The sequence below is a fragment of the Hyperolius riggenbachi genome, chromosome 2 (assembly GCF_040937935.1).
Source record: "Hyperolius riggenbachi isolate aHypRig1 chromosome 2, aHypRig1.pri, whole genome shotgun sequence".
NCBI lineage: Eukaryota > Metazoa > Chordata > Amphibia > Anura > Hyperoliidae > Hyperolius > Hyperolius riggenbachi.
Window position 1 is genome coordinate 264827104 of NC_090647.1, and position 26305 is coordinate 264853408.

The following is a 26305-nucleotide window of genomic DNA, read 5'->3' on the forward strand; positions in this document are numbered from 1 at the left end:
TCTGCACCCTAAAGGTGCGTACACACATGCGACTATAGTCGTTTGTAACGATCGTTCCCCGATCTTTACCAACGACGATCGTTACAAAAAACGAACCACCGACTATTAAGGCAAACGACGAACGAGCCAAATCGCTACAAAAGAAAGTTCTGTCTCGGCGGATTTTTACCAACGACGATCGTTTGCAAAAGTAGTACATCGTTGGAAACGGTCGTTCTTACTAGGCTTGACATGCGCATTTCGCTATTTCACCATGAAACTTCTCATTTTTATGCGCAGGCGCAATAGTTGCTTTACGTGATGTAACGTTCGTTCTAACGATCAGATCGTTACACACCTTTTAAAACTAACTTTACTTAGGTCGTTCTTTCATCAATTAAAAGTTCGTTCGTCGTTCTCAACGAACGATCGTTGTCGCATGTGTGTACGTAGCATTAGGGTACTGGCAGATATAAAAATGCTGCAGAAGAAAAACTGAATTTCCAGTTGCAGTTTGTGTGCCAATGCCTAAAAGTAGTTTATTTATTTATTTTTGTGAAATGGCCTTTGCTATGATCAGTTTAGCAACACTTTCTAATGCAATTTAAGAATAGGCCCTTAGCTTAGTTAAGTGATATTAAGTCTTGCAGCAACTCAATAGACCAGAGGTGGGCCAACTTTTAGACTCGAGAGCCACATGGGGTTCTCAAGTTTGATCGAGGGCCTTGTGGGTGTGGCCATGGCATGATGTGGATGGAGCTAACTGTAACGCAAAGACAGTAGGCCCGAGATTTCTCGCAAAACACAGTTAGGCAAAGGTAATTAGACAGGTATAGACCTGTTGGCATTTAAATGGTGGACCTCTAAAGGTCTAATAACAATATCAGACCTTCTCATTGATAGGAAGATTCCGACCCGGCAGCAAATGATATCTGAACAAGATATCTCTCCCTCTGATTTTTTTTTGATTATTTCAAGTCATCCACTACCTAGACACTTTCTGGGTGATCCCGGTGGTAGGCTTTATCTCTCTTCTCTATTCCCTTCAAAATCAGCCTCCTCAGAATTTAAAAGCCCCTTTTGTACTGAAATGGGAACAAGACTTGAGTTTGATTTGGACTGGTGAGACTCTTTTGAAACTTTGGCAAAGGGCAGTTTAGACAGCTCTCATATTGCGGTCACCCTTAGGATTCTTCATAGCACTTACTACACCCCTACTAAAATTACATCTAATAGATCCTAATCGCTCAGGAGAATGTTTTCGGGAATGCTCAGCCGAAGGAACTCTGGTTCATGTTTTCTGGGCCTGTCCGAAAGTCTCCAGGCTCTGATCTAAGATCAACACCCTTCTTACTAGAGTGTTTAAAAGACCTATTACTAGGGACCCTAAAACCCTACTCCTAGATTACAGACCTCCTGGGGTTAAGCATTCAGAACATAGGTTAACCAACATATTGTACATTCTGCCAAGATGCACATTGCCACCTCGTGGCGTACCCGCTTCATATCCTATTCAACATTCAACAGGAATATTGACACCACTATGATATTGGAACGTATCAATGCTAAAATAGCTGACCACCTGGATGTATTTGAAAAAACCTGGGATCCTTGGATCTTGTTTAGGGGCCCAGCGGTATCTGATTCTAGATTATGACCATGATCATATGTATGACCATACCATGGACATCTGACCATTCTCAATGAAGAATATTATCACCTTTGATTGCCTATTTGTTTAGTACACTGTTTTAAGATTGTACTGACTCATTTTGTCATAGTTAGCCCTCGTTCGGGCTCCATTGTTTTTTGAGCTTTAATAATTATCTGTATCTCTTGCTACCTAAAAGTTGTACGATTTTATCTGTTAATTCAATAATGAGATTTTAAAACCTAAAAAAGGTAATTAGACAACTTTCTCCCCACCCACAAATGGCAAATGGCAGCAGCCAGACCTCTTTGGCACCAAACAACAAAGGCCTAGGGAAAGCAGGCAGACCCCCCAGATAGCAAGTGAATAGCAGGCTAAAGTAATTATGAGCACACATTTGGCATAATTGTAATTTTGCTGTGAAATTTGCCCTTACTATGCTAAATCGTAATGCTAAATTTTGGGAAAAATCATAAAATTATTTTGTTTCTTGCGTAATCAGGAAGACGAATTTCACAATTTTGCATAACTTCATGCAGACCTTAGCGGTTAATTGCAAAGCTCCCATACATGCTATCATCATCAAAATTGCTGTGTGTATTAACCTCCCTGGCGGTTAATTTTTTTTTGCCAAATAGGCAAAAATCCTTTTTTTTTTTTAATTTTTTTTTGTTTCATGTAAAGCTACCAGAGTGGTAGCTACATGAAACACCACTAGAGGGCGCATGTGTCCCTCTAGTGTGATCGTCGCCGACATCAATAGCAAACAGGGGAACGCGTATAGAACGCGCTCCCCTGTTTGGCTTCTCCTGTCGCCATGGCGACGATCGGAATGACGTCATGGACGTCAGCCGACGTCCTGACGTCATGGACGTCAGCCGACGTCCTGACGTCAGACGCCTCCGATCCAGCCCATATCGCTGCCCGGAACTCATTGGTCCGGGCAGCGCAGGGCTCTGGCGGGGGGGGGGCCCTCTTCTGCCGCTGCGTGCGGGCGATCGCCGCAGAGCGGCGGCGATCAAGCTGTACGCGCAGCTAGCAAAGTGCTAGCTGCGCGCACAGCACTTTAAATGGCGAAAATCGCCCCATCAGCTCGGGCTTACCGCCAGGAAGGTTAAGGAGAATAGTGGGAGCAAAACAATTTTTTTTTAAATACCTTGTAGTTTTTGAGAAAATCAATTTTAAAAATGCAAAGGAAAAATATTTTTGAAACTCATTTCTGTAAGTTTAAAAAATAGGTTTCCGTTGCATTTTTAAAATAGATTTTCTCAAAAACTACAAGTTGTTTTTTTTATTATTATTTTTTTGACTTGTTCCCACTATTCTCCTGAACATACATAGCAATTTTGGTGACAATAGCCTGTATACGGCTAAAGTCGGCAAGAAATTGCACAAAAGTTACAGAAAATTATGAATAGATTATACAAAATCAATGTCCAAATTGCAATTACTGATGGCCATAACTGTTATGCAAAATGTAATGTAATTGTAATTAGCAGATTATGATCATCACTAAGCTAAAGTGAAAGAAAGAACCACGCTCAGCTATATGTTTGGCTTCCAAGTCTGTGCACAATAAAGTGGTCATGTTGGTCAGTACAGTGTGTTATACATAGGCAAGTTTGGGGGGAAGAAGGGGTTTACTGGTGCCCAGAATCCCCCCTCAGACAGACACCGGTGCAGTGTCTGGGGACAGGCAAAAGTTGAGACACCAGAATGTCTGCTCAGGAGTTAGGGGGTCTCGGGGTGGGGTGGTCCTGTACCTAATAATGTAATTATGCAGAGATTGCAGTGGAGGCTTTATTATACATTATCTTCTCCTGGCTATCACTTCTCCTCCACTTCCTAGTTAGTTTGCATATGTCGTGCTGCCAGCCAATCACTATGCGGGGGCATCTGCTGCACAGTCTGAATAATTTTATTAGATCACGCAAACTGTGGTTGGAACAGCACCCACTATCTGGAGACAAGGTGTGCCAGTCAGCACCATTAAGTAGGTATAAAAGCTCTTTTACTGCAATAGCATAAAGTGACAGCAATGTGGACTGTGAAGCTTTACAGCTTGGAAAAAGGACTATTGGGGTTGATTCATCAAGCTGCTTTGCTTAATAACAGGTGCAGCAAGTGTACGCTGGTAGCTTAAAGAAAACCCGAGGCGGAATATTTAAATTTTAATAGGACCCAGAGGCATGTCATGTGCACAATGATATGCCTCTGTGTCTCTCTATTGCCGCCGCTAGTTTGCCCACCCCTCCCCCGGGGTCTGCTGTGCCCCCCTGTAAATATTGCCAGGCTAGCAGCAATCTGCTTGTTGCTAGCCATCTGTTTACCTGAGGCTTGTCAATCAGCCTCCTCCACATTGTCGCCGTCATGACAGGCACCCCCCGCCGCTCCTCGCCTCTGCTAGCTTCCTTTAATTGGAAGCAAAGCCATGACCCAGGAGTACCCTGAGCCCCAGCAGATTCAGTGGCTTTAATGGATGTGATCCAATCACTTTGATTGGCCCAGTAGGCTGTCTGTCACTTCACAGGCAACTGTTGGGTAGCTGCACTGCTGCAGCATAGCGTGCGCTGAGCTCGTGCTCCTGTCATTAAGCTGCGCTTGTTTAGCCACTTTTATTCCCTTTATTTTTAACTATAACCACCTGTTCAATTGCTGTATTTCGTTTTTGCATTATTTTATTATAAAATAAACGATTAAAAATTGTTTGTCTAAGTGCTTGTTCTGAAAGCTCTGCAAAGAGTTCCGTGTTTCCTAAGGGAACATTACCATAGCCGTTTTATTGATATTGTTATTTTGCTATCTGTAGAAAGGATGTAGAATTAACCTTTTTTGTACAGGATCTAGCTAGAGGTAGATTTGCGTATTGCATGCTAATGCGGATTGGTGGAAGCGGCCCAATCTCTATAGGAGATCGCAGATTGTATTGATTGTACAAACAATCAAAATTGTACTGTGTGTGGACTCACCAACCAATCCAAAAGGTTACTTTGCCTGCAGTGCTGAATGCCTTCAAGTTTCCCTCAGAGTATGAGGCTGAATGGTAAACTGCGGCAAAGGGAACAGGAATTGGGGGTGACATCACAGATCCCTTTTCAATTGGGTATATATGTCCCTATCACTGCCACATAGTTACTGTCATTAATGATTAAACCAGGTGCCTGGGCATGCTCATGTAGAGCTTTCTGCTCATCTATCATTAAATTGTTTCAAAGCTGCATAATAGCTCCAATTCTGTTTAGAAAATGTAAAAGACATCAATGTAGATCAATGTTAACAATACAAAAACAAAAAACAAAACAAAACTAAGGCTAGAAATAAAAATCCCATTACCACACAGCTTGGTGACGGACAGTGATTTATTTATTAGGCCACAAACTGGGCAGATTAGAAAACCCATACTTAAATAAAGTTTGGCAGCTTTTTGTTAAAGTTCTGTTTGCTCCTGCAGGAAGGTCTGATTATTTTTGGAAAGCTAAAAGTCCCGGCTTTTTGTTGCACCAGGTCCCGAGTCGGTATGATGCTCTGTTCCCAAGTTAGGGGGTTTTGAACGAGTGGTGTGTCCCCTGAACTTGGCTGCAGGAAGTGTAAATACAAAAGTACGGGATTAACCCGACATGATGATAAGCAGCACATCCGGTAGATCTTCTTCTTTCTTTGCAGCATAAATCTGTGTCTTCAAAACTTATGTCAAGTGCCCTGGGTCTCTCATTACAGATGAAGGAGCAGTGCAGCTATGCACCCTCGTCTCCTCTCTGTCTTATCGGCATGGGCAGGAGACTCCATTCCATTGTGCTCTCTGCAGCAAAGGCGGTGATGCGCTGCTGATAGACGGCGCTGAGAGGCAGGGCTGCAGTCGTTAGCCCTGCCTCAACAGCAGCAAAATCTACGACCAAGTTGGTCGCGGATTTTGCAGGGGGGGATTTGGGAGGTAAGGGACCCCCGTTTAGCCACGGGATAGCGGCGTTTTAGCAGGGGCACACATGCCCCTGCTGAATATAAGCTCTGAAGAGAGATTTATTCTTGCTTCAGTGTCTCTTTAAGATAAGCAGAAAAATAAATGTCTGCTTAAGGACTGGCTTCCAATATTTGAGAGGATCTGGCAGCCCTAGATAGATTGGCGAAAAGAGACAATCCGAGACCACATTTTAAGGTTCTATTCTACAACTTGAGAGTAGTATTTTTAAAAGTGCTTATATATAGCTGTTGTATGCACCTATGACTACTTATCTCTACAACATGGATTGACAACTGGATATAGTATTTGTACTACAGATATGTTCTGTTATTGTCTTGTTGATACTTGTTATGCTTTTAGTTTGTCAGCTAAGCTCTGGATTTGTCTTGGATCATTAAATATTTATGCAAACTTTTATAAAAGAATTTGAAACTAAAAATAAAAATACCATAGAGCTTTCCCTTTACGAGTTCTGGCCATTCTGACAAGGCACCACAAGATGGCGCTGGTACTACACAGCAAGGTGACGCAGCAATAATTTCTTCAGAACTGTCCACTAGTGCTGACAAGACATACTGTACTGAAGAAGCTTCTGCACACTCAGGAGACTCATATCCTTTAGTCATTTCCCCTTCAACAAGAAGCCTGGTAAAATCAAAGCCAAAACTGGTGGCTAATATCATGTATTTCTTTAACAGTCATGTTGAAAATACTGATCCTCCTCACAGAGTGTCAGATAAAAAGCACTATCCTTAACAGCAATATTTCCTAAGTCTGCTTCTGTCTCTCCTAGCTGAATCGATCACACTCTCAACTTAAATGCAATCCTTCATGGGTAGGCCAGGGGATAGAGTTTCTCAAAATGAAAAAAAAAAAAAATTGGTGCATTAACACACAACAAAATCATTACATTACTTGAAGGAATTACGGCTGACATTACCTGGATGAAAGCAAAAATTGCGGACTTGGACGACCACTCTAGATGAAGCACTTAGAGGCATAAATGAGCACATTGCACAAGCAGACTTGAAAACCTACATTTCATCTCTGATTAAAGCTGTACTATCTGGCATACCTGATAGAGACTTGGTTATTGACAGGACTCTTTGTTTACACAGACCAAAGCAAATTCCCACCAGTGTCCTTGTGATGTTATTGCCAGGATTCATTTTTACACCATAAGACCCAGTTCACACTGGCACTTAAGTGGCAAATGGATCAGTAAAAATGGATCCGATTACCAATTGAACGGATCCATTTCTACTCCATTGCCATTCAGCTGCTTCTGTTCCATTTCCCCATATCCCCCCCAGACCCCCACCCCTAACTAGCGTGAAAAAAAGGATCAGTTTTCTCATTGCCCCAATGCATCGCTTCAGCGTCCGTTTCCGCTCCGCTGGGCTCAGTGGTCAGGAAAAATTGCTGCAGCACCTAACTTGCGGCCCATTGGGTGGATCGTGCGGAACGGATCCGTTTCAGTGGACCAATGCAAACAAATCCATAGGTTAACATTGGATCCCATTTTCATCCGTTATGATCTGTTCTGTTACGATCATCTGTACACGAACCGTTTTCTAGAGCCAGTTTAAATCAGGCCTTAACACTAACTGTACAAAATTTCTTTGCAAGCTTTTGGAAATGTACATTTCTTCTTCAGGCATGATATGGAACTGCACAGTCCTGATCCAGTTCTGTAACATGCATGAAGAAGAAACAACGTTTTTAAAGCTTGCAAAGAAATCTTGCACAGTTAGTCATTAAAGGCATCCCCTAAACAACTTTTGTTGTTATTATATCTTCAGATTTAATTCTGTAACATTATCTAAGGTCTTCCTTGTAGTTTTCATTTCATTAGCGACATTTACGCACAACTAATGTAATGACTATGGCTTCAATTCATCAAGCATTACCGCATTCGGTAATGCTGAAAACAGCTGACTTAACGGAGCACTTTCGAAAATGTTAATTCATCAAAGTTGTTACCGAATGAGAAGCTGAAATGACAGAGCAATGAGATAAATTACCGACATGTGCTCAACACATGTCAGCAAATGTCAGTAAATGTTAATTCATCAAGGTTACCACATTCGCTAACACATTCAGTGATTATCTCCAGCTCTCCCCTGTCGTTACAGGCTTCGAAAGCCTTCTGTGTGAATGTTTTCATGATTAGCAGGAGCAGGCAGCCAATAGAAACAGCCCCTGTTCTCCTGCAAGTGCCACTGATAGGTGCTGATAGGTCACACAGGCTTCTCCACACAAGCTTCCAGACCCCCCAGGCAGTGAGCAGAGAGAGCGGGACAAAAGATATCCCCAGATACCCTTCGTTGTGGCAAATAAGTAAAATGTTAAGAAACACTGATGGACAGATTCAGAGCAGCAGAGGCAGTATAAGTAACAGTAAATATAACACGTTTACATGTAAAGGGATGTCTGGATGCCTTCTATTGTTATCAGCTTGTAACAACACAGAGACATTCCAAGCTGCTCTGCACCACTCTGCTGTTATCGAACAGCCTTTGATGAACTGAAGCCGTAGTACTTCGGTAACTTAACGAACCTCTACCACACATGTGAAAATATTGATGAATTAGCACAGTGAAGTGTAAAATACCGAATGCGGTATTTTAAGGACTGGGATTTTGTTATCGAACACCCTTTGATGAATTGAAGCCTATGGGCCTGATTCACAAAGCGGTGCAAACACTTTGTACACCTGTGAAAAGCCCTTTATCACGCCTAAACTTAGTTTAGGCGTGATCTGAAGGAATTTGCGCAAACTCCCGCGCGCAAAGTTTTGCGTGAGCAGCACACCGCGCTACGCGCGCAGCGCACCGTGCTTCGCGCGAAGCGCCCATTAAACCCTACGGGACATTGCAAAACTTTGTGCGCGGGAGCTTCGCGCGAATTATAGCACAAAGCGGTGATAACTTTGCTAGTGCAAAGGTTATCACGCTTAAAGTCTTTTAGGCGTGATAACTGAGTTATCACCGCTTTGTGAATCAGGCCCTATGTCCCTAAAAATAGTATCTCAATGCTAGAGGTCTGAATTCTCCATATCATATCCATATAAATGCTAGATCTTTTATATGGTGAATTCACCCTTCTATGACGTGCAAAGAAGCTTTGAGATTGAAAGTGGATATATTATTAGTGCAGGAAACACACTTAAAACTGAGAGGAAACCTTCTTGTACCCATACTTATAATTGCATATACTGTAGATATAATATCTCACACTAGACATTATCAATACCATGCATGATCCATAAGGGCGTTTTTTGATTCTTTGTTATGAAATTAATGGTAAAGCATATACCTTCATGAATGTCTATGCTTCAAATAGAGGTCAAATCACATTTATAAGATAAATCAATAACAATGCAAAATGCCTTGCAACATGGTTATCCACTGGCGAACTGAGGGGGCTATTCCGGGTGTCTGGAACACCCCCCCCTGCACTGAGCTGTGTATTCAGCCAGGGAAGCCCGCATAATATAAACAGTCTCATTCTCCCTCCCTTCTTACTTCTGGTGCCTCCCTCCACCTAATAGAATAAGAGAGGCAGCCCAGCTTCCCCCACAAGAAGATGCAGCCTGCAGTGAGAGAATGTTGATTCTGGAGTCCAGACTCTCCACAGTACAGAAGTGTCAGACATGATGCAATTAGAGGGCAGGCAAGCTGGTAAATACAGTATAAACAGCATGATGCAGAGTTTGCCTGGACTCAGGGTCTGTGGGCAAACATCTGTCTGGTCTCTCACCATTGTTATAATGACTGCATGTTTGGATAAGGTGTTAAACAAGTTGAAAAGTTTTTGACAGTCTCTAGACTCCAGGAGGGCTGCTTTCTGACTTGTGTGGTAGACTGGCAGGGACAGGAGTCCGATTACAGGCAAGTAACCTGTCTGATGTGGGACTGCAATACAGATAAGTTCTCTGCTCCATCTCAGGCTATTCTCAATTTCTCCACTTCTATCTCTGGGCTAGTGCAACGCCAAAATGACAATAGCAATCGCTAGCAATTTGTGAGTGTGATTTTGTGAAGCGATTTTCAGAGCGATTTTTGAATGAATCGCTCAAAAACATGCTACATGCGGTGTACCTGCGATTTTGAAAAAGTCACAACGCTGCTGTGAGAACACTGTCATAGGGTAACATTAGCCAAGCGCTTTTCAAATCACTGTTGATTTGAAAAACGCTCTGAAGCACCCGTGGTGTGCACCAGCCTCCTTCATTCACCTTTGTTTCCCTCTTCCCCTAGTGCTGGGTGTCTGTGTCTTCTTGTCATACAGGAAAGCTAAATAAAAGTGCAATTCTGGTGAGGCAAAATATTATTATTTAGTATTTATATAGCGTCGCCATCTTCCACAGATGCATATATCCCTGCATCATATGGGTATCGCTTGCGCTATGTGACACTATGTGGCATATTCCACTGAATTGTCCAAACTAAGTCTATCTCCCATTCCTCTCTCGGGGAGTTGTTCCAGCGCTGTACCCCGTTCACATTTGCTGCTACCAGAAGCCCTCAGAAACACTCGTGTCCTTGAGTACTTCCAAAGATAGGCAGCTCCGTAATACGCCAGCGCACTTTTGTGCATGGGCAGTATGGAGCCACCTGTATTCGGAAGCACTCGAGGACATAATAGCTTCTGGACCTTTCAGGAACCCCCCCCTTAAAAATCCTGCGTTTGCCCCTGTTATCTGTGTATTGGAGGGGATTTTAAAGCATGTACAGTTTATGCCCACATTTAGAATCCACATACAATGGAAGGAACACTAGGTACTCTTTACAACAGTGCATTTATTTTAAGAGTACTTCCTAGTCAAGAAGGTGAACTTGCTTTTTAGTCTAAAGTGCATTTGTCTTATACCCAGTAGATTGTTTCTTAACAGATAAAATAGCATTTGCAGAATGTTGTGGAAGCGAATGTAGGATGTATTTCATGGTAAGATTGCCCACCTATATCTTTGACTGTCAGACATGGTCGGAATAGGCCCAGTATTAATTCTTGGAGAGTAAATACGGCTATTCTGAAAACTCCTGAAAATTCAACATACATTTCAAACTGATTTTTTTTTGTATTAATGAGGGTAATTCTTAATGGGCAACCATTTGGAATGTACATAAAGCATTTATTAGAGGCTCATTTATACTATTAAGGGAAAGACAGTAGAGACAACAGCTAAAATTATTGCCTTATTAGAAATAATTAAGACATTCAAATTATCTCATAAGACTGTCCCATTTCAACCAATAGCGTACCAATCATTCCTTCTTAGAAAACAATTTAGAAACACTTTAATTTCTCAACAGGATTTCATGTCACAAGAACTGAAGATGTCTTATTACTCTCAAAATACTGGCAAAATGTTAGCTAATAAGATAAAACAGCCAAAGCCAGGTACATACTCCTTATATAGTACATCCTGTAAGGAATTTATGCATAAGTATATACACTGTCAGCATCCATTTTGTCTTCTCAGCAGCCATCTTAGGATCCATATATATATTGTAGCAAGCTTTTAGTTTAGCCAGATCTTGAAGACTGAACCTGTCATGCTACACTGCATTCTCACTTCCCCAATTCTGTTCTATCTTTGTTCATCTCTTCTACTTACAGGAAACTTCTTATTTGCCACCCTAAAACTGTCACCCAGCACCTGCAGAGAAATGTCATGAGTTTTTGCTGGGAAAATTCTCTCATTTAAATCATGTATTATGTAAATATTGCTGGAATTTCTATGTCTACTGAGTTTGCGCAGGATGTACAAAATTGTGCATAAATAATGATCAAAGTCAATACATTTTCAATCTGTCTATCAGTCACAACCTGTGTGTGTGTGTCTTATTGTGACTGACCAGATTCAATGCCAGTACTGGTATAGAAATCACAGAGTATTATTTCTAGGTCCTAATCTGAAGGTCCAGTGAGTCTGTAGACTGACCACTTCCTTTCAGCTGGGGCTCTCGTCCTGGGATTCTTCAAACGCCTCGGTTCATGTAAGTACTAATTATGTCTTTATCTTGATTGAAGACTGTTTATTACTTATATGAATTGTTGTGGGTGTCGAAGCAGGCAACTCGGGGTTTGAATAGTATTCAGACTTGGGGTCTAAAATTTTGATAGTATAATATATAGACCTTAATTTAGAGGAAAAAAAGGGGGAGAGGTATGACAGGTAATAGGAATAGGGAATAGGTTTGACTTTTGGTAAGTCTAAATTTTAAAATTTTCGGACTTTTTAGGTAAAAGTCTGAATGAATTGGGTGTTAGATTTTTTGGGAAAATCTAATTTGTCTATTTGGGTCTGATCAACTCAGTAGTAATTTCTTCAGGAAAGAAAGAGTTCCTTTTGGTAAGGAATTAGAAATGATTTCTTTTGGTAAGAATAAGGGTTTAGATAGTCGCCATAGTATATTGATTATGTGGGTTCAAATACTTTGTGATTTCTAATATATGTTTGTCTGGTCGTCTGCTTATCTTATCTGTTGCATAGAAGTATAAGATAATTTGTTGGTATTTGTGTGGAACTTCAAGTCCAAATCATTATATAGAGTGATTTGGCTCCACTGTATTGTGTTCCTTACTAAATAATAGATTGGGTTTAAAGAGGATCCCTAGACTTGAATAATATATATAAGAATCCCTAGACTTCAATAATATATTTCTAACCTGAATAGATGGCCAAGAAAGTATATTATAAATTAGAATTGGGTGAGATAGGCCAGAATATTGTTAAGTTAATTCCTGTCCCTACGCCTATGAGTTTTGAGTCATGTGTAGATTTTGTTATAAGGGTCTCTGGAAAAAGATTTGTCATATAATACTAACTGGGATTATCAATATATGTATCGAGGAGCAAAGAATTGGTTAGAATTTGCCCCACATTATTATTACAGAACAGTTGAATAGTAATGTGTGTTTTATGTATGTCTGTTGTCTGTCTATAGGGTGCGCCAGCGATGATATAAATTGCTATAAGATTCTTACTGTATTTCTGAGAGAAGGTTAGTAGAATTAATATTAAGGACACATATGGGATTCGGATAGGAGCGGTCATTTATGAAAGTCGCCAGTATAAATTCTATGTACGTACAAAACTGGTTTCAGATGCCATCTTTGAAAAAGATCTGTTTGTACTGAGTTTTTGTAGGTGACCGACCCTTAACCTTATCTGAATTATCCATGGGTCATGTAAAATAAGCTTTTCTGTAAAAAGAAACATCTCAGAAATATAGTAATGTAATCAGTTTCCTGTAAATTAGGATCTAATTATGGAATAACATGTATCATAATGTATTCATATATGTATTGTGTACAACCTGACACATATGTGTGTAAATTGGGAGATTGCATTGAGTGCATGTTGTGATGTATGATAGAGAGATGAAAACCGCAGGGACGTAGCAAAAGGAGGGAGGGGTATAGAAGTACTGACCGTACCCATGCCTTTGGTCCATAAGGGCCCCGAAGGGTCCACCTTCAATCACAGTATTAGCTCTCTATTGGTCCTGAACAATAGTAGTCCTTAACACACTGTTCCCAGTGTATCCCAATCCCCTCCTTGTACCTCTGACACTCTAAATGTCTTTGATAAATTTTGGCACGCCGTATCAATTGCCCTGTATAGAGTTCTTGGGGGAGGGGGGCCTGATGTAAAATCTACACCAGGGCCCGCAGTTCCTTAGTTACGTCACAGGGAGCCCGCTAAATTATATGTTGAATCTATGGGTATATCTGCCTCAATAAAATAGATCTTCTTCTTTTTCATTAAAGACATTGCTTCTTTAAATTAATTGTTAGCAAATAGTTAATTAGACAGATATACATTCCTAGGGGTAATGATTTTAGAGGTAGTCTTGAGATACTCAGAAATATTTAAATTGTCTTATTAAATAGTGTTAGAATTCCCCTGTAAGTTTGAAAGGGTTAAAGATGAGGACACGTCATTTTTAAGGGATCTAATCTGCGCCCGCCAACATCCGTATGGGTTCCTGTTCTGAAGTAGTCAGTGACAGAGAAATAAAAATGAGGAAGTAAAAAGTTTATTACTTTTTCTAATGGGGTCTAACATTAAAACATTAGATTAATTAAGAAACATATATGTCCGTAGATGTGGAGAAATATCAAGTATTTCTGCATATATACAGATGTATTCTTGATAGTGGCAGAGTCTGAAAAAAAAGGGGTTAAATGTCATTTTTTAAAAGTGGGTTTTTTTTTTCTCTCTCTCTGAGGAAACTATGCCACCAGCAATAAAATGAGGAAGTAACTTAAACGTACTAGTTGTCATTTTTTTTCTGCTGAAGAAAATGAAAGTTAAAAAGCTTTTCTGAATACGTAATGTGTAAGAATGTAATTTAATTGTCATATTTATCTAAACAACATCTTAGGTTTCTCTCAGTTAGATACAGAGGTTAGTAAATAATGACCTAATCCTGAAACTTAGTATCTTCAAATTAAATTAGATTAATTAATTGATACTAACTGTCACCCAGGTCCATATGTATGTGAATGAAGTTTCCCATAGTGCAGAATAGATTTTTGGAGTTTTTATACATGTCCAAAAGGGGTTCTGATATTTTTTCATAGGTAGCATAGTAAAATCATATATCATAGTTTGGGGCCAATTTGGAAGGAAGCTGGTTGATTTGTCTGTGGTTTTTTTTGGTGAGGAAACTGAGTGCATGGGGGAAACCCATGCAGACATGAGGAGAACATGCAGACTCCATGCAGATGTTGACCAGTCAGAGATTTGGGTAACATTGCAAGGCGAGAGCACTGGCTTCTACGTCACCGTGTTACCTTAGTTTCATAGTGTAAAGTGAATTGAGTTTTTAGTACAACCCAATTCTCTTAGTCTAAAGTGGATTAATTGAGTAATGGCATTTGTCACCCAGACTTATACAAGTGAGTAGAGTTAAATCATTTCCCCATGGCATGGTAGTTTGCCATAAGTTTGATAGAATAATGTTCATATTTGAACGGAATTTATATAGCTTGTAACTTTGAAGCATATAGATTCAAATAATTTACTCAATAGTTCTCCATAGATAAAATCCTTCTTGAATATTGTATCATAGTTGGTAGGCTGTATTTTTATATCAATCGCAGCAGAAAAAGGCATTTAATGATGTTTGCAACTCATTGTTGAAGTGTTACTTGCTGTCCTAACTAAGCTGTGTCTGATTTAATTCTTCCCTGGCCTGGTCAACCAGCGGAAGAAATTTTCTCAGCCTCTTCGCCATCTAGAGGTTGATAAGAGAACTGCTCCTCCTCTAAACCACTCTGATAAAGCACAGTTATTGTAACTTCAATATTTCTAAATGTCATGCAACTCTTGAAAAATAATGATGCATTGTATACTGTCTGTACTTATATTTTAGTGGATATTGTGAAACTGTGAAATCCATATTCATTTGGGAAAAATTTATGGAAAACATTGAGGACATATTAAATAGTCAGGACAGGTATACAGTTTTAGGTCAATTAAGATCGCATGTGTAGTTCTGGGTCACACTTGCTGTTTATTTCATGTCACCCTTTAGATTATGGGAATTATTTTCCAATAGTGGGGTTTTGACCTTAATAACCCCTCTTCCTGTTAATAAATCCATCTCCTTTAAATTAATATCTCCTCTCCGGGTAACACAACATCTTTGTGTGTATGTAATTAATGATATATATATTAGCAGAGAGCTGTTTAAGGCTCTGACTCTAAGTCACTCATGTTTTTAGTAAAGAATATATGATTTTTTGTAAGCCCAAAGTCCTTACACTCAGCATGGGAAAATGAGAACATTTTTCCATCCTTGGGTCTTGTTTCCGTCTGTCCACTTCTGTCCGCTTTTTATCAGCACATCAATGTTCCAGATTGGTACATGTTGCTGGGAAGGGGACAGAGGCACATGGATGGAGGCAGGGCCTTGGAGAAAATATTTTAGGTTGCTTGAGCTTTTTGACAAACTGCAGAATCATTTGATATTAATATGACAATTATTTTATGGGCTTTTCACTGTTCTGAAGACTCCAGAGGAAAATACACTGTTTTATAGTGTACTGTTTAGAAGTTTTACCCCTGACAGGATTTTTAAGTCCAGTTCTACTTGATTTGTAGTTTAGTGTCTCTTTAGTAAGGAAGCCTTGGCCTAGTCTCTGTAGTGCTATTCTTTGTATGTGTGCCTATAGAAGTGTGTCTCGGGGACAACCATAGGTATAGTACCTTAAAGCGGGGACCCAACCCTACTACAGGGAGACAGTGCTGGCCACTGTTCCACTGTACTGTAACCCTGCCAGATAGCTTACTAACTCTGATCAGACATTAAAATAAATTTAATGTATGCTCAAATGGGGGAAAGGAGGTATATGGAACAATCATGTTAGTTTGTTGTCTATACACATGTCCAGCCCTGTCCAGGCCTAGTGATCTGTGTCATGCCATTTCATGTAGTGGTATAGTAAGAAGGGGTAGTGAGATATTGCACTAGGGCCACCTAAGGTCTTTAAATACATCGCTATTGTTTGTGGTCATTGTGGTATGATTGTGGAAGGTATGATGGAATGAGAGTGTGACTGGTAATGGAAAAATGAAAAATGGGAATTCATTATGGTGGAAAAAAATTCATTGGGAATTTATCCTCTCTGCCATGTATGGAGTCACATACTCGCACGGGTACAGCGACATGACGTCATGCGAACGGGGTATTGCGAGAGATCCGTTAGGATCATAGAAAGATCCGCTAAGTATGTTTTGAAGTTCATGGTGGAGAGTATGAATCCTATTAGTATTACAAATACTAGGAAAAATAAATGACTTATTGGATTTTTGGGAAAAACCTGATGCTCGCACATGTCTCTTTATTCTTTCAGAAACAACTTGCCAGACATCTATCCTGAGGAGGATAAGGGTTGACTACCTGACCAGAGCCATCCGGAAGTCATCCATCCAGAGGGAGTCTGAGGCTATCCTGAGTCTATCTTTACAGAAGGATTTCCTACTGGATCCACTGTTTTGGGTGAAATAGTTCGACTAAGGCCTGAATTCCAAAAAGAGACTTTTTCATCAGTTTCATAGTGGCGTGTGTCATCTGTTGAAGAATGGAACAAGATCTGGATCTCAGACCCAGGAAGATTGTATGGATTGTGGGACATTCTTATGTGTATTGGGCTCGTAGGAAAGCTACTAATAGTGACTATGGGGAAAACCTTGGGTTATCTAGAAATAACTTCATGATCTATTGGTTCAGTATTAGAGGGATGATTTGGAATATGTTTTTTGGTAGGGTTACTTCTTTGATGCGGAAATTTCCTATGCCAGACATTCTTATTTGTCACTTGGGTGGGAACGACGTGGGTAAAGCTAACACTATTGATTTGTTACACCGCATGAAATATGATTTTATGCGCATTCATGAGATCATTCCCCAATGTGTGTTGGTTTTTTCTGAAATCATTCCCAGACGGGTGTGGATTTTTCCTCAAGATAGATTGAGGACCATTAAGACATTCATTAATAGGGCCTTATCTAGATCCCTGCCAGCTATAAGGGGTTTTTCTTATTGGCATAATAAGCTTGAGGGTTCCCGGCCTAACTTATTCCGCCCGGATAGGGTTCACTTGTCTGATCAAGGATTGGATATTTTTAATGCCGATCTTAGATCAATGATTGAATCAGCTGCCATGAGGGGTGGGTCACTATATTAAGGATATGATAGAAAGAGAGCTAGTTGTAAGTCACATTATGGGTTACTGCTTTCTGAATAAGTAACAGCCTTCATCTCTGCTATATCATCCTTTAGGAAAGAATTAGAATTAGGGTTTTTGTAAGTTATATAATGGGTTGACATGTAATGAGCAGATATCTCAATTACTAAATAAGGCCAAATGCTGATAAATCCAGGGATTTTTTCTGATCGCCATTTTGGGGTCAGGAAGGAATTTTCCCTTTTTGGGGCTAAATACACTATGCCTTACAAGGGTTTTTCGCCTTCCTCTGGACCAGCAGTGAAATGGGCCGGTGTGGTGTGTTATGTTATGTACACACCTCTTTCTTCAACCCAGATAACTATAAAACTGTATATTTATCAGACAGTAAAATATATATTTACATACCCACGCATACGTGTTGCTACACATATAATTCAGCAGACCTGATCTCAGTGGGCAATTTTCAGGGTACAAGTCTCCTATTTTTGGTACCTTGGTCTTTAGTAGGTTCAAGTTGGCCATAGTTGTCTTGCTAAGTTTTTCTAGAGTATTATATTTTGTCCTATCCTGATTGTGAATATAATTGATGAGTGCCCATATGTTTGATTAGCAGAGTCCTTCTAGTATAGTCAAATCTGAAGGTAGCCATCATTACAGTTGTCCTGTTAGTCCTGACCTAGAAAGAGTATCTATGGCAGCGGTTGCTATTAGTTACATCTTTTTCTGCTTTGATTTGTAGTGTGTCTGTATAGATATTTACCATTACTGTGGTAAAACGTCAATTAGCTAACATTCCCTTTCCTTGTTAAATCAGAGTTATATCTGTTTGTCTGAACAAGCATAACAGGATTTTGGTCGGTATGATTGGTGCAATGGACTACAATTTCGCAGCAACACAGTTGCCTTGGGCAACCGGATTGGTATATTTAGTATGGGATAGTTGGAAGGCCAGAGATGTTGAGGATCTCATGTAGCCTTATTCCCTAGATTTCTGCTGTGATCTGTATTCCCTTTCACAAATGTGTCCTGGACTGAGGCCTGTAGCTACGTTTTGACCTGCTTGGTGAGTTCTGGCAGTACTCCTGTATTTCTGATCTCAGTCTCTGTACTCTGGGCATTAAGGCCTGAGTATGATTGTAGTTGGGTTGGTGTCCACCTGGGTTAACAGTAGTGTGTGACCTAGAGTAAAGGATACAAAGATAGTTTGGAGTACAGTGGCTGATGGAGGGTCAGAAGTCTGCCATGCCTCACAAATGGGTTGTAAACTAAATTGTAAAGTCAAGACCACCCTCTCACAAATATAGCCACCTTATGCATGCGCTAGTTGCTATCATAAGGGTGTTTTTGACCTTGGCCGACCTAAGGCCTAGTATTTAGAAAACTCCTTTTCTAGACAAGAGCAGATGGAGGTTTCTCTTGGAATAAGTGCAGGCTAAGTTAGTTTCTTTCTTGTACTGATCTGAGAGAAACATTCCTGCTGCAGGCTAATTTATACACATGAGTGTACCCTCACATGCAGTATGCATAAGATTTTTGTTAGATTACATCAGGAAAGAGAAGTGCAGACAACTTCTCATGTTATGTCCGTTATCGCATCGGAGGACTGTGACCAGAATTTTGCCCACTGATATGGTAGCTCTGTATAAGACTAAATAAGTGACATTGATATGATTATCTTTTTTCATAAAGATACAATTAGATTGGCATCCCCCAGGATACCAATCCTTGGGGGACGATACTAGCATAGTCTGTGTAGCCATTTTTCCTTCGGAAAATGTCTAAAAAGGAGGGAATTGTAAGGAATTTATGCATAAGTATATACACTGTCAGCATCCATTTTGTCTTCTCAGCAGCCATCTTAGGATCCATATATATATTGTAGCAAGCTTTTAGTTTAGCCAGATCTTGAAGACTGAACCTGTCATGCTACACTGCATTCTCACTTCCCCAATTCTGTTCTATCTTTGTTCATCTCTTCTACTTACAGGAAACTTCTTATTTGCCACCCTAAAACTGTCACCCAGCACCTGCAGAGAAATGTCATGAGTTTTTGCTGGGAAAATTCTCTCATTTAAATCATGTATTATGTAAATATTGCTGGAATTTCTATGTCTACTGAGTTTGCGCAGGATGTACAAAATTGTGCATAAATAATGATCAAAGTCAATACATTTTCAATCTGTCTATCAGTCACAACCTGTGTGTGTGTGTCTTATTGTGACTGACCAGATTCAATGCCAGTACTGGTATAGAAATCACAGAGTATTATTTCTAGGTCCTAATCTGAAGGTCCAGTGAGTCTGTAGACTGACCACTTCCTTTCACATCCGATTACACAAGAAAACATACTGAATCCTAAACCTATAGCTGACACATGTTGTCATTACTTTTCTACTCTACATAAAATGTAAAATAAGACAGATCAATACATCAACCCTCATCTGAAGAAATATAATAATGCATTCCTTACTATATTGTCTCTTGTCGACTTGTTACATTCTCAATTGCAGGAGTTGAATAAACCTATATCTCTAGATGAAATATAACAAACTATTATCTTTAAAATCTAATAAACTCCAGGCCCAGATGGATATTCCATTTTAAATCTATCTTAGCATGTAAAGTAACCCTTTACAGGCCATTTTTATTTCCAATCATGCCCCACAGACTTACCTTTTATCCATTGTGTGTGAGTGAGAGGGCAGATATGGTGGTACAGTCTCTATCTCCTTGCACTAGACTAGAGTAAGGAGGCGACCCAACATCAGCGTGGAAGGTCGGGGTCGGCACTGAACTGCAAAGTGCCAGTGTTGCACATAATCTGACACGGGATTGGAAAGGGTTAACTACTCTATGTAAATTTCTTTATTTCATTAGGCAAAATACATCCAGAGTTTCTACAAACTAACATTTCTGAACAAAGGCTGAACAAACTACGAAATGGGTACTAGAGAAAAGTACTGAAACACAAAGTCCGAGGGGCAGGCCTTATAGTACCAAAATAGTAGGCTCTTAATAGTTGCTTTAAAACACACACACACACACAACAGAAAATGTAAAGAACTAGGTTTCTCCTCCTCCTTAGTGGCCTGTCAGCCAGAGGGTCAATTGAGGGCAAGGTTTTCAATTGACTGGCAGGGTCTTTGCTGATCTCCCCCCCCCCCAACACACCACTCTTGCTTTGAGAAACTCAAGATGGGGTGCTGCCATCATACTATGAGTAAATGTGACATCAACCCACTACCATCACATGGGATGCTAGTTGTGGACTAGTGATCTACTTGCTACAGTTGTGTGTTGCCACTGCAGCTGGTGGGTGAACACGTCTCTCCTAAATGCCATCAGGCTTTCCGTAAGGAGTCCCCAGGTGTAAATCAGGTATCATAAGGTGAAGAGGGCATGATGTCCCCCCACTCAAGTCTAGTGGATCACCAATGCACTACCACACTTCAGTTGCACAAAACCACTGCAGTCTGTTAACAGACCCAGATCCTTATGCCAGGGGAACAACTGAAGCAGATAACATCAAGAAGGGGTGCTCATATCTTACAGTGACACATCACAAACTCTACATGTCTCACCCTAAAGGGCTTCATCAGGGGTGAACAATAAAGTGTTCAGTGATAACTAAAGTATATATATATTGCCCCCCACCACATCACACAACAATGCTATCTGACAGCACCCCTTCGGGGTTAATCACTGGGGTGATTAGGGTCAAAGGGATAGCAATGGGGGCCAATTTTGCCCTCTTATGCTAATCTGACCATGGGGTTATTTGATAAATTGTATATGAATAATCACTCATTTGATTCCAAGATCACCTATTATCGACGCTATAAAGATGACATAATAGTGATTTGGAAAGGCCTCAGGGATGATATCCATCTTTTTCTTGAGGCCATCAATAACAATGAATGGGGGGTATCATTTACAGCCAAAACAGATCCCATATCCATAGATTTTTTTGGGGGGACTTTAACCCTCTGGGCGATACAATTATATCGCCCAGGAGGTGGCGCAGCGCTATTTTTTAAAAAAAATTATTTTTCAAATCATGTAGCGAGCCCAGGGCTCGCTACATGATAGCCACAGCGCAGCGGCATCCCCCCACTCACTCCGATCGCCTTCGGCGATCAGAGTAAGCAGGATATCCCGTTCAGAACGGGATTTCCTGCTGGGCTTCCCCGGTCGCCATGGCGACGGGGCGGGATGACGTCACCGACGTCATGGACGTCGTGACGTCAGAGGGAGTTCCGATCCCCCCCTCAGCGCTGCCTGGCACTGATTGGCCAGGCTGCGCAAGGGGTCGGGGAGGGGGGGCTGCGCGGCACGGCGGGTAGCGGCGGATCGGCGGCGAGCGGCAGCAATCGGAAGTTACACGCAGCTAGCAAAGTGCTAGCTGCGTGTAAGAAGAAAAAATTATGCAAATCGGCCCACCAGGGCCTGAGAACTCCTCCTGCGTGACATACCCCGAGCTCAGCTCGGGATTATCGCTCAGGAGGTTAAAGGACTATCGAAGAAAACCTGATCAAATTTAAAACATACTTCAAAAAAGTCGATGCCAATTCATACGTTTATTACAATAGCTCACATTATAGGCCTTGGAAAACAAATATCCTATTTAGACAGTTTAGGCGCATAAGAAGGAATTGCACAGACATACAGAATTATGACTCCCAAGGCTGATTTTTTTTGTCAAAAACATTTATTGAATGTTCTTTCCCTAAGGAGAGCATGTAATTTGGAACACAAAACATTACTGATTTCCATTACCAAAGAGAATGACAACAAATGATTATCCAGCTTTTGTCACACGCTACTGTTCTAACCATTTTTCCATCAGATCAATAATGTAAAAATATTGGCCATTACTGCTGAAAGACCCATGTCTGGGTCAAACTCTAGAGAAAAAATATAGATTAACTTTCAGACGGGCTAAAATCATTAAAATAAATTCCTAGCCCCCAAGCCGAGCTTTTTCCCAAAAAAAAATCAAATGGAAACTACAGTAGCACTCCAAAAATCTATAGATGTCAGTCTAAAAATGCCTTGGCTGCCCCTTTTTGATCCCTGGGGTCCTCAGCTTCACATGCACAGTAACAAAGGAACAAATTCATATTAAACATTCCTTTAGTTGTAACACTTCCTAAATTATTTACTTAAAGGACCACTATCGCGAAAAAAGCAGGCAGTTAAAAGCAGGCAGATTTTCAAAATCGCCAGCGCTTAAAGAAATACGCAAACGCTCGTTGTGTGAACAAGCGCTTATACATAATTACTGTAAAAATTAAGCACTTTTGTTTATTACGTTACAGTGGGATGCGAAAGTTTGGGCAAACTTGTTAATCGTCATGATTTTCCTGTATAAATCGTTGGTTGTTACAATAAAAAATGGCAGTTAAATATATCATAGAGGAGACACAAACAGTGATATTTAGAGAAGTGAAATGAAGTTTATTGGATTTACAGGAAATGTGCAATACTTTTTAAACAAAATTAGGCAGGTGCATACATTTGGGCACCACAAAAAAGAAATGAAATCAATATGTAATAGATCCTCCTTTTGCAGAAATTACAGCCTCTAAAAGTTTCCTGTAGGTTCCAATGAGAGTCTGGATTCTGGTTGAAGGTATTTTGTACCATTCCTCTTTACAAAACATCTCTAGTTCATTCAGGTTAGATGGCTTCCAAGCATGGACAGCTCTCTTTAACTGACACCACAGCTTTTCAATTATATTCAGGTCTGGGGACTGATATGACCATTCCAGAAGATTGTACTTGTTCCTCTGTATGTATGCCTAAGTGGATTTTGAGCAGTGTTTAGGGTCATTGCCTTATTGAAAGATCCAGCCCCTGCGCAGCTTCAGCATTGTCACTGATTCCTGGGCATTGGTCTACAGAATCTGCTGATACTGAGTGGAATCCACGCGTCCCTCAACTTTGACAAGATTCCCAGTCCCTATACTGGCCACACAGCCCACAGCATGATGGAGCCACCTCCATATTTTACTGTAGGTAGCAGGTGTTTTTCTTAAAATTCTGTGTTTTTGCATCATGCCCCTTGTTATGCCCAAATAACTCAATTTTAGTTTCATAAGTCCACAGCACCTTATTCCAAAATGAAGCTGGCTTGTCCAAATGTGCTTTAGCATACCTCAAGCAGCTCTGTTTGTGCTGTGGGTGGAAAAAAGACTTCCTCTGCATCACTCTCGCATATAGCATCTCCTTGAGTAAAGTGCGCAGAATGGTTGAACAATGCACAGTGACTCCATCTGCAGCAAGATGATGTTGTAGGTCTTTGGTGCTGGTCTGTGGGTTGACTCTGATTGTTCTCACCATTTCTCGCTTCGGTCTATCTGAGATTTTTCTTGCTCTGCCACTTCAAGCCTTAACTTGAACTGAGCCTGTGGTCTTCCATTTCCTCAATATGTTCTGTGGAAACAGACAACTGAAATTACTGAGAAAGCTTTCTGTAACCTTCCCCTAAACCATGATAGTGAACAATCTTTGTTATTAGGTCATTTGAGATTTGTTTTGAGACCCCCATGTTGCTACTCTTCAGAGAAAATTAAAAGAGGAGGGAAATTTACAATTGACCCCCCTTAAATACTCTCTCATAATTGGATTCATCTGTGTATGTAGGTCAGGTGTCACTGAGCTTACCAAGCCAATTTGAGTTCCAATAATTAGTTCTAAAGGTTTTGGAATCAAAATGACAACAGTGCCCAAATGTATGCACCTGCCTGATTTTATTTCACTTCTGTAAATCCAATAAACTTCATTTCACTTCTCAAACATCAGTGTGTGTGTCTCCTATATGATATATTTAACTGACATTTTTTATCGTAACAACCAACAATTCATACAGGAAAATCATGACGATTAACAAGGTTGCCAAAACTTTTGCATCCCACCGTATTTTCACTGGAGTTCCTCTTTAAGTGTAGATCTAGCTCTACCAATGGGTTGTCATTGCCATTTTCAGGTGTTTTATCATCCCATGTATATATACACTCTCCCTCGCAAGAAATCATTATCTTGCTGTAATTTCCGGTTTTCTTTTTTTGATATTATCTTTATGCGTTAAAATTTTAGTTTATAATTTGTTTTCCAGTTTACCAAAACCTGTGTGATTACTGAACTGCAACAATTTCTGTTGATCATCTTATTTAACTCCTTACTTTATTCACCACCCCTATTTTGTAATCCCTCAAGTACTCCATGAGCTCCAGTGTATGTTTAGTTTAATGAATATCCCATCCTTTCATAAATGTTGTACCCTCAGCATGTGTGGTGGGCTGTGTACGTCGTGTAACCCTCTTACTGCTAAAATTGCCAGCTCCACCCTAATCATTAACAAATAAACAAATTAATATATAAACTAATTTATAAACAAGTAAACTAATTTGAACTACAAAAGTTTATTTAGTAAAATGCTGTACAAATGTTATAGCTGACTACTAGAGCTTTTGCAGTCCAGCATTATTGCTTAGCTTATTACAACCGGAGAAACCAGTCATGGAAAGAGTAGTACAAGGTGAGACTCTTTGACACAATGCCCAGAGCAATACTTATCTTGTTACGTATCATTTTCTAAAATACCTGATCTATATATAGGAAATATTTTAAACTTGAATAGAATACACAAAACAATAATTATTAGGTAAAACCTAAAACGTATCTACTGTTCAAATAAAAAAAAAAGTGTATTTACGTTTTTTCTGTTAACTAGATATGCACACAAAGGTTTTTTTTTTTTGTTATTTGTTAGGTTATAGCAGAGGCTCCTCCCTGTTAATGACACACACAGTCCTAAATGTTCCCAACACTCCTCTCCTCCAGCGAAAGACTGAAGTGTGCATGAAGTTTACATTGTGGCATGGAGCCGGTATGAATTTTCACACAAACAGCTGAGAGCCTCGATCCACTATGACAGAAACCAAGAGGGGGCCCAATGAGACCTCTCCTCTCTCAGGCAAGCCTGGACGATTTAAGACATTATGTAATCTACTGATACCAGATGGGTTCTGCTATGAAGCAAAGAAACTTCTTCAACTGACCTTACCTGCGGTAAGTAACTATTTTGATGATTTTGTAATAACAGCATTCCATTGCATCTTGATCAAAGCTCACAAACATAGTCATTGAGTGAGTGAATGAGTGTGTGTCAAGGTTAGAAACAGTGGGTAGAGCCAACAACCAAATACATACCTGGGCAATGCCGGGTTGTCGGCTAGTTTTAAATGTAATTCTGATGTGCATATACTCCATGCTTGGTAGTCAGAAGTATCATATACCAACAGCAGTTTCTGACTTGTTTAGTGGCTCAGAAAATTCAACCTTATCTTTTACTCTTCCCTCAATCACGTACACACACATTTTCATATGCCTGGTACACACCATGCAATTTCCCGTCAAATAGATGAATCGAGTCTTATTTCTGACAGGTCCGATCTGATTTCCGATCATTTTTCTGATCAATGTTGTATATTTTTCGGAATATAAGACGCTCCGGCATATAAGACGCACCTAGATTTAGAGGGCAAAAATCAGGAAAAAAAAAATAAACTAAACCTAGGTGCGTCTGTGGTGCAGGGGCTTCTTATGGACCTCTAACTCCCCCAAAACTGTCTTTATCTAAGCTACACTGCCCATCTATACTAACACCTGCTACACTACACTTCCCTTACCCCTGCTGCCCCCACCAACTACACATTACTTCACTAACCCCTACTACAACTACACTACACTACACTACACTACAGTATACTACACTTCCCTCACTAACACCTGCAGCCAACCCAAACTACACTACACTTCACTAACTAACCCCTCCAGCCAACCCAAACTACACTACACTTCACTAAGTAACCCCTCCAGCCAACCCAAACTACACTACACTTCACTAACTAACCCCTCCAGCCAACCCAAACTACACTACACTTCACTAAGTAACCCCTCCAGCCAACCCAAACTACACTACACTTCACTAAGTTACCCCT

The 26305-nt window shown here is 40.3% G+C and overlaps 1 protein-coding gene across 1 annotated transcript in view; it reads left to right on the forward strand.

Moving 5' to 3' along the window:
• Window positions 1-16618, forward strand: part of LOC137544962 (multidrug and toxin extrusion protein 2-like) — a 115969-nt gene extending 99351 nt beyond the window's left edge. Inside the window, exons 18-19 of the mRNA XM_068266060.1 lie at window positions 12545-12601; window positions 16464-16618. Of these exons, the coding sequence (XP_068122161.1) occupies window positions 12545-12601; window positions 16464-16618 (212 nt within the window). The remainder of the gene's footprint in view (window positions 1-12544; window positions 12602-16463) is intronic.
• Window positions 16619-26305: the final 9687 nt, after the last annotated feature.